Source organism: Coptis chinensis, chromosome 4 (genome assembly GCF_015680905.1).
Source record: "Coptis chinensis isolate HL-2020 chromosome 4, ASM1568090v1, whole genome shotgun sequence".
Lineage (NCBI taxonomy): Eukaryota > Viridiplantae > Streptophyta > Magnoliopsida > Ranunculales > Ranunculaceae > Coptis > Coptis chinensis.
The window spans coordinates 49448958-49458459 of record NC_141459.1 but is presented as its reverse complement, the minus strand read 5'-3'; the positions used below and the strand labels follow the sequence as shown (position 1 = coordinate 49458459).

Genomic DNA, 9502 nt, shown 5'->3' with positions numbered 1-9502 from the left:
ATTGATTAGATAAATAAAGTAGTATTTTTTATCAAGTTCGAATTTGTCATTTCCATTTTAGATCTAAATTCAATTCTTGTCATTGTTTTATTCCAGCCATTAAATTAGGTTCATTATTGCTAAATTAAGTAATTCTCAATTTCTCACATTATGTTTAGTTTAGATTCAATGGTAAATGTTAGATTGATGACTCAAGGCTAAACCTCCATTAGAGGGGTTGATGAAGCCTTGATGAAAACTTAGTTGTTTAGTATAGAAACGTTGTAGAATCTATTCCACTATAGAAGGTCGTGTTTCGCCATGAGAATGGGTGGGCGACCTCACATGCTAGTTAGTACTTGGTAGAAATGCCATGAAAACTAGGGATTAGACTCGGAATTCTTGCCGTGAAACCGTAAGAATTGAGATACCACAATCTATGCTAGGTCATTAAGTTAGATTCGAGGTGGATTCAATTCCCCTCTAATTCCTTATCTAGAGTCAAACAATAGTATTTCCATAGCATTTGTAGTTCATTTCTAGTAATCATCTTAATTAAGTATCGTAGTATAATATTTCGTAAAGCTCTCATTGACTTAAGAGGGACTAGTTAGACTTAGAAAACAATCCATGCTAGGGAACTAGGAGTGGAACGAACTTCGTACTCCATTTAGTGCAATTCGCATTGAGAGTAGAAGCTTTGATAATAGACTCGTAAAAGGACAAGTTTAGTTTACTTACGTTTGGATTCATCGTTCATTTCGTAGGTAAACTACTCATTTTACATTTATCAACCCCATCAGACCAAGTGGCACTTAATAGGTTAGCAACCATAGATGATAAATGGCGTGAAGCCTGGCAAATTATCATAGCATGGCAGGACGCGAAGGATCCTCACTTCTTTATAGAAGTAGAGGATGACGAAGATATTGAATAATAATAATGGAGTGGAGGTAAGTTTTAGTTTCTGTTAGTGTCTGCTTATGTCCCAAGCAATTTAATTCTGTTAACCCCATAATGGGTGGAACTCTTATAGAGTTGCGTTAGTTTTTATTTCCTATATTAGTACGTTCTAACCTTGTTTTGCAGATGTTTCTGAATTTCAACGCGCTTCAATGGTATTTTTCCTACCCTCTTTATTTAAATGCTTTGAGGACAAAGCATGCTTCTTGTTTGGGGGGCATAGAAACACGTGTAATTAAGACATCTGCTAGGATATAAATATATATAATATGCATTTGTTTTCTAGTTAAAATTTCAAAAATTTAAAAATATAAATAAATAAGTTATGCTATACACTTAGGAATATTGGTATTGTTTCTTTCTCCATGCTCTTAACAATCTAGAAGTCTCTCGTAGTTTGTTCGCGTCGAGAATAATTGTTAGAAACTTAGGTTAATATATAGGTAATAATCTTTACATCTATCTATAAATATATTACATGAGTATCTATGATTGTTAGCGATGAAGTTTCTGAAATCTAGGCTAGAGTACTTATTCTACAAATCCTGTGAGAATATAGCCTAAAGCCTTATATGAGTGAAACATTTGAGAAATGACACAAGGGAGAAGTAAAATCCGGATAGAGAATTCACACGTCCACTTGCTTGATCACTAAACCATATCCTAAGCGAGAATTTAGGCCCTCTTTGGATCGATATAGCCAGAAATTCAAACCTATGAATTATTTTCCGCTTAGTAAGCCCTAATCGAAGTCTTTCATTTGCCCTTCCATAAACCACAATTCCTTTACCCTGTTACAAAAATAAAACAAAAAAAAAAAAAAAAAAAATCAACCTACCCAATTTAGAATAAGTCTGAGAATAGAATGATGAAGAAAGAAGAAGAGAAAAAACTGTGTAAACAAAAATTAGTTAGTGCTTCAGAAAATAAAGAAAATAAGTTTCCATCCAAAGAAAAGAAAAAATAAAAATAGAAATAAAATAAAAACTCCAAAAATAGAATAAAAGGGAGTCAAAAGCCAAAGAAAAGAAAAAAAATATGGCTAAGGATGGAAACAAAGTGTAGAAGCAAAAGTAAATAACAAGGTTTTCTCTAGTTACATAATATGAAGACTCTATTATCTCAGACTTGTCCTTTTGAATATCCATTTCCTTCCTTCTTAAACCATCTCCTAATCCCCCGTAACACCTAATAAAGACCTCTAGCTCAATTAGGAATAGGTTAGTGTGATAGTAAGTGGCGATGTGTTTGATCGACTCCGCTTCCGTGTCTCATTGAGATTGTAAGGTAAAGTGTGCCCACTGTACACCTGGAGTAATAAACTTGAGTGGAAAAATCAGAGTGTTGTTTCTTGACTATTATTGTGAGAACCTACTTAAGGACGCTATTCGAAGTTCTCGAAACAAACCCGCTAAACATTTTTATAGTACTACTCATTGTGTATATGTTTATTGTAGATGATATATTATTATGCATATATTAGCTTAGGTTTCTGACTTGGTTATTCTTATTCAATTGCTAGAGAGATGTATAGATAGTTGAGCATGAATAAGGAAACAATAGTTTTATTTTCTTAGTCGTTGTAGTATAGATGAAGTTTGTGAGTACCTTCACTGGAAAACTCTCACGAGGCTATAACTCGTCCACTAGGGAATTCCTAGTGGTTTAAGGCCTTGTTGCATATGGTCAATGCAGTCTCACTCAACGAAACGAGAGTAGTTAGAACTCCATTTTTGGTCACTTATTCTAATTTCTCATCTTTGCTTGAGGACAAAAAAATCTTTGTTTTGGGGGGTGGTTTGATAAGAGCCCAAAACTGTAGTTTTAACCCCTTAATAATCATCTTGTTAGACCAATTATGTGAATAATAAGTAAGAGTTAATACTCGATTACGTGTTTTTATGCATTTCGGGCTTCAAAGTCCATTATGTGCAGAAATGTGCCCACTTTAGCGAGATAAAGGAGAAAAAGTCATTGAGAACTTCGAATGCCATATCTTTGGACTCAGACCACCGGATTGAGGCCTACCTTATGTCAAAACGACCGGCTCGGAAAGAGCTTTGCAATGGTCCAAGCCTTGACCCAATCAGAGGAGCAGAAGTGGACAAAAGTCTGTGGAAGCCAACTGCAGCTGAAGAGGCCTTTTGGATTTGAAGAATTGGGTTTTGGGCACGATTCTCGGCCCAAAACATGGCTCCAAGCCCATGCACGATTTTTGGATCTGAATGTATAAAACAAAAGCTTAGCTCTTTGTTAATGGCAGTTAGGTTAGGTAAATAGTTAGACCTAGATTAGTTAGCCTCCATTAATTAGTTTTAGAACTTAGTTTAATTAGTTTCAATTCATTGTATTAGATTAAACCTTTGAATCTTGTTCTTCATTTGATTAGATAAATAAAGTAGTATTCTTTATCAATTTCGATTTTGTCATTTCAATTCTAGATCTAATTTCAATTCTTGTTCTTATTTCATTTTAGTCATTAATTTAGATTTCATTATTGTTTAATTAAGTAAATTTCAATGCTTTATATTATGTTTAGATTTAATTTAAATGGAAATGATTATGAATGATTCAAGGCTAAACCTCCATTAGAGGGGTTGAGAAACCTTGATGAAAGCTTGATTCCAATATATCGGAGATTGTCGTAATTTCCTTTCCACTCTAGAAATGTTTAGTTCACCATGAGAATGGGTTTAATCGTTCACATGCTAATTATTAATTGGTAGAAATGCCATGTGTAATTAGGGATTAGGAAGAACCGATTGTTACGTGTAGCAGTTCAATTCGATTACTGACGACTTCGCCGCTAGTGGATTAAGTTGAGTTAAGGTGGAATCAATCCCCCTCTAACTCCTTATCATCGAATCAACGTAGCATTCCCTTAGTTGTCTGATAATCGACTAGTTGCATTTCGTGGGTATTGCATCGTAGTATAATTCCCTTCGTAAAGCTCTCATTGACTTACGACTGATTTCTTAGACTTAGAAAACAATCCATGCTAGGGAACTAGGAGTGGAACGAACTTCCTACTCCACTTAGTGCAATTCGCATTGAGAGTAGAAGCTTTGATAATTGAGACTATTAAGTCCAGTTTTAGTTTACTTACGTTGTGAATTCATCGTTCATTTCGTTGGTAAACTATACATTTCATCATTTATCATATATATATACAAAAAAAGATAGAGAAACTTTTTTCAGGCTCATATTTGTAATATTGCTACCTCTTGTATAATATCAAACAAATCCCGAATGGCAAGTCGAATAACCCACGGTTCAACAAATTTAACCCACGATCGTATGTGTTTTCCCACTTGTTGGTTTTGCCCATAAGAAAAAGCGATTGCCTATGAGAAAGCAAGCATGAGATAGCAACCATGAGTAAAGGTCTTCATATTGGTGATAGAAAAGCAACAATGAGAAAATACAATCATTTGAAACATTCCACTTTTGTCCCTCGTGATCAACTTGCATACCCTAGGTCTTCATGTTTCTTGGTGATATAAAAAGTATCTAAGGTGGTCTCAGGTTACACAAATCAATGCAATTACATCACCAAGATAACAAGTATTACAAATTTAGTCTATAGTCTCCTACCAAAAGATAAAACATAGAGAGGGAAACAGGGCACATTGCATAACATTGATAAAGCGGATGATGCAAGGACTAAGGTTTTAAGAATAGTAGGAAACACGATAATATACATGGCGAATTACATGTATCATTCCGGGATGATCCCGGACATTGTTCCCGTGCCATGGCATTCCATCTTGCATTGTCCAACCCTCCTTGGGAACCTTCTTTGCCATGTCAACCAAACTATTTATCCGAACCTTAAAGCCTCCGTACTCTCTCTGAAAACGAAATGATGCAATCAAACACTTAATTTGAACTTGAATGGTTTCATAACCATCAGTAAAACATAGTTTAAGTAGATAACACTAAGATAAGATCGGACAACACATCCAACTAATTTGTCTAAGGCCAACAACATAATTTCTTCTAACAGGGTGCGTGTGTGTGCTGTGTCTGGGAACTGACATACTAGACAAAAATAAACCAAATATGGACAAAAGATTAAAACCTTCATTGCACGTCGTTCTCTCACAAACTTTGGATGGACTTTGTCTTTTAGATAGTCAATCTTCTGAGAAAAGTACCACTCAGGGGCTCGAGGTTCTATATTGAACTTTTTGCAGAATGTAACCCACTTCCTTGCAAATTGGACGCGTCTGAAAAGAGCTTCAAAAGTAAGCATAGCAGCACCTATGGTACAATAACATCATTCGAAGTAGCCGAGAATCCACATTTGTGTAAATGTACATATATATAGTCTGTAATGCGACAAGATAAACATTTTCAGGTTCATGAAAATCCATGTTCATACTTTTCAAAGCCTCGACTTCCCAAGCAAAGTTTTATGCGTCGACAACTTCAGCTCCTATTGAGCACAAATACAAATGAACAATCAAATAATGCAAACCGTAATTATCAAACTAATTCCTAAAAATTATCAAGTAGTAGTTGGAACTAATGAGTAACAGTATTTGGTTATGACATAAAACTAAATACAAAAAGAGGTGAAGTAAATACCGTGTTACAGCAGTAGATCATTTGCTTCACTCCCAAACTTTGATATATTTTAAAAAGTGAAAATTTTAATTGCAATACCCTATACTCTTCCCTTTCCCCTCCTCCTTTATCCGGGCTTGGGACCGGCATTGTAAAGCTAGCGACAACTTTACAAAGGCGGAGTTAAAAAGTGTTGGCTTGCAAGAAGCAATATAGAACAATCAGTATGGATATATGAATAATGATTAGTTCTAAAACCTGCAAACGGATCAATAACAAAGCTAAGAATAATAAAGAAAACATATACATATAGCACCGAGTAGAAGAATCTAAACCATTCACCATTCATTGAGTCCAATTCCAACTAACACAACTGCCCAAAACACGCATAGTTAAAAGGTCTTCAAAATTTAAGTGTTTTCAAACAACAAAAGACTAGCTCTTAAAATTGAGTGCACATCACAACTTAATTATGGAATTGGTTGGCCAAGCCACAAAACTAGAGACAGCATCTTCTATCGTCTTCAAAGCGTTATTCCCCCTAACAAGCAGTGCATCCTTTTGAATTGCAACTTCAACAGAAACCTTTGAATAACCGGGCCTAAAGGCTTAGTATGCATCTTTGTAGCTGCTGGATCATCAAGATACCACAATCCTTATGCCACGACATCTTCAGGAACAAGTCTAAACAACTTGCACTTCACAACTTTGGATTTAGTACCCTGTATGAAAACAAAAAGATATACATACATGACTCTAGAAATTCACATGTTAAATGAAATAGCATTTAGCAAGGATAACATACGGAAATCAGATTTTGATTGCTTTGGGCAGATGGACTTTGATGGTCACGTTGAGCCTGATGAGTAGGTCTTTGCATAGATACAACTTTGGATTTAGCCCCACCCTTTACGAAAACATGAAAGGGAAAATTAAAAAAAAAACATGAAATTTTCAAATTTAATGAAATAGGATTTAACATGGAAAACTTACTGAATTTTGATTGCTTGGGGCAGATGGACTTTGGTGGTCACGTCGACCCTCAAGAGATCTTTCAGTAGACACATCTTTCGATTTAGTCCGTCCCTGTATGAATATAAGGAAACAATAATATAAATGTAAATCTAGGAATTTGAAATTTTAAAAAAAAAAATAGAATCCAACATTGTATACATACAGAATTTAGATTGTGATTGCTTTGGGAAGATGGACTTTGAGGGTTCATTGCCACCTCTAGAGAAGGTTGAATGCATCTAATGGTTTGGCTGAAAATAATTTTGATGTTAGTAAATCAAAACAAAAGTATATATGGAATCCCCAAACAAATTTGAATACCTCTTCACTATTCAATAGTTTGGCAACAAGTTTCTTGACATAAGACATTTCTTCCAATACAAAGATCATATTTCTCCCCGCAATTCACTCATTCTCCCATTGCATTGTTGGATACCATACAAAGTAGATGGAGTAACTCCATATCCCACTCCACGCACACGCCCATTAGGATCAGGACCTAAAACTTGTGAGAGGGCATCTCCTCTTCCACATTCTATATCACAATCTATTTCATTCAACTTATCCTATAACAGCAACAACAACAACAACAACAAGAATAAAAAATATAACTAGAGTCGCATGAAAATCGAATAAGCATGCCTTTTATCTTAGAAAATATTTTATGAATAGTGAAGGACATACTATTTTCTCTTTAGCAAACTCATTTACTAGTTCTCCGTTTTTCCTCTTGTGGCCTGCAACCCATCTGATTACCTTTGTAATGGGCTTACCAACCTTACCCTTTTTACGTCTCTACAGAACAAGGAAATAAAACATTTCACATATATATTAAGTACTCTTAAGGGGGAAAATGTTCACAAGTCAAAAATAGATCATTCAATTACCAACTCATCTTCCAATCTTGCATAACCTTTACGACTACAAGTATGGGGCATCTTGTGGTGTTGAACTGCCTTCTTCCCATTTTCCCTTAGTTTCTACAAAAAAATAATATATGAGTCTTGATATGCAAAATGGATTTTATAACCAATATAATATATGATGAATACCTTGTATCCTTCGCGTGAACAATTTGCAATAAATGCTTTCCAATCAGGTAACTTTACATCAGTTGGACAATGCGCAATTCTAGCTTGGTCAGTATCATATACATCATAAATTCCTGATCTCAATTTTGTTTTGAACCCATGCCAGAGCTTCCCAATAGACTTAAAAGTCTGTTTTTCTAGCACGCTCGGTGCTACAAAATGTCTTTGTAAAAGATGCATAAACAAATATTACTATATTTCTTTAATAATATATAACTTGATATGTAAATAAAGAAATTTACCTTTATAACAGTCCACATTTTGTACTTAATCTCAGGTGTTACTTTATGCCAAGTAGGATAGCCAATTGGAGCGCGATCCCTTGCTACTTTGCCAAAGTAACTGCTGTATAAGTTCGAATTAGGACCTATAGGTAGACCTTTTTCATTAAAGTCAAGCAAAAGTTTTTTTGAGCTTTTTGGATCCAATTGATTCAGTTTTGTCGGCCCCCTGGTGTTGGCTAGTTGAGGATCATTCGAACCTTCTGATGCATTACCTTCTCCTTCGTAGTCATGTTCACAGTGGTTTTCCAACCATTCGTCATCTTCCATTTCCAGGTCATGATTTCCATTTTGTTGCTCACTTGGTAGCTTTTCCATATCCTAATTTTTATTTGGTTGATCCCTTGGCAACCTTTCCACTTGAACTTTCTTACCATAAACTTTATTTTGACTTTTGGAACCTTGTACATGACAAAATAAATTGGTATAATATACTCACAACCACACCTTAATGACACAATCACAACCGAAGCATAATTATTTTTCTAAGTGGAAATTAACAATATACACAAACCTGAATGTGCACGCCCACTTTTCTTAGATGCTTCTACAAGTGCTCTTTTAAACTTTTGAACCTTAGCTCTTGCCGCTTTTTGGTACTAGAAAATCCAAACAAACAGAAGAAAATATTAAAATACTACAAATACAAAGACGAATAAAAAATTGAGAGAGAATCAAATATCTTACCGGGGTTAGTTCTCTAGTCTTTTCCTTTGTCATTCTTCACATGCATTGAAAAGATTAGAAAATACGTATAGCAAAAAACAAAACAATCATATACATGGCACTTAGATAAAATAAAGTACATAATTTGATCATCACCATAACACAACATGCCTTGCACCATTATAAGAAGCACTCACAAAACAAAATAAAGTCAATAACTAAATAGACAAAAATAAAAACCACATAATAATCAGTCTAAATGGACAAAATGAAAACAAACAGACCCAATTACACTCTATTTCTTTTTTTTTTTGTAGCACCCAAGTTCCCTCACAATCTTGATGCTTATAGACTTCGCCTTCTACGTCACCTTCGATGTCATTAACTAGCTCCACACTTGCAAAAGGTGGTGGTGCAGGCACATTGCTAAGGTCCTCCTCCGTACTACATTCAAAATCACGGAATCCACGAGAAGGTGCTTTAAAAACCACATACCAACTGCTGTCATGTGATTCTCGTGAGTAGAAAACTAGTTTTTGAATCTAGATAAAGGATTAGAGGGGAATTGAATCCACCTCGAATCCAACTTAATAACCTAGCATAGATTCTTGTATCTCGATTCTTACGTTCTTACGGCAAGAAATTCGAGTTCTAATCCCTAGTGTTCATGGCATTTCTACCGAATACTAACTAGCATGTGAGGTCGTCCACCCATTCTCATGGCGAATCACGACCTTCTAGATTGGAATAGATTCTACAATGCTTCTACACTATACCACTAAGTTTTCATCAAGGCTTCACCAACCCCTCTAATGGAGGTTTTAGCCTTGAGTCATCAAACCATTATTTCCCATTGAATTATAACTACACATCATATTAAAATTCTAACTTAACTAAATTAACTAACAATGTTTCAATCTACTTAAACTACGAAATGAT

General features: G+C 35.0%; 1 protein-coding gene and 1 long non-coding RNA gene across 2 annotated transcripts; both read right to left on the bottom strand.

Annotated features, from left to right (window-relative positions):
- Window positions 1-6155: 6155 nt before the first annotated feature.
- Window positions 6156-6616, bottom strand: LOC147503830 (uncharacterized). Its single transcript, XR_015221174.1, has 3 exons — window positions 6505-6616; window positions 6317-6418; window positions 6156-6233 (listed from the first exon to the last, which is right to left on the bottom strand). It is a non-coding gene; the product is annotated as an uncharacterized LOC147503830 (long non-coding RNA).
- A 295-nt stretch (window positions 6617-6911) lies between these two features.
- On the bottom strand, window positions 6912-8215 carry LOC147503829 (uncharacterized). Its single transcript, XM_086604972.1, has 5 exons — window positions 7884-8215; window positions 7578-7779; window positions 7413-7505; window positions 7210-7320; window positions 6912-7091 (listed from the first exon to the last, which is right to left on the bottom strand). The coding sequence occupies exons 1-5, from the start codon at window positions 8213-8215 to the stop codon at window positions 6912-6914; spliced, it is 918 nt and encodes a 305-aa protein (XP_086461098.1).
- Between the last annotated feature and the right edge of the window lie 1287 nt (window positions 8216-9502).

Bases quoted from the DNA above. Each gene is read 5' to 3' on its own strand.
- LOC147503829 (XM_086604972.1), bottom strand. From the start codon at position 8,215: ATGGAAAAGCTACCAAGTGAGCAACAAAATGGAAATCATGACCTGGAA. The intron at 7,780-7,883 runs GTACAAAATGTG...TCTTTTACAAAG, and splicing joins AAAGTAACACCTGAGATTAA to ACATTTTGTAGCACCGAGCG. The intron at 7,506-7,577 runs GTATTCATCATA...ATTTTTTTGTAG, and splicing joins GTTCACGCGAAGGATACAAG to AAACTAAGGGAAAATGGGAA.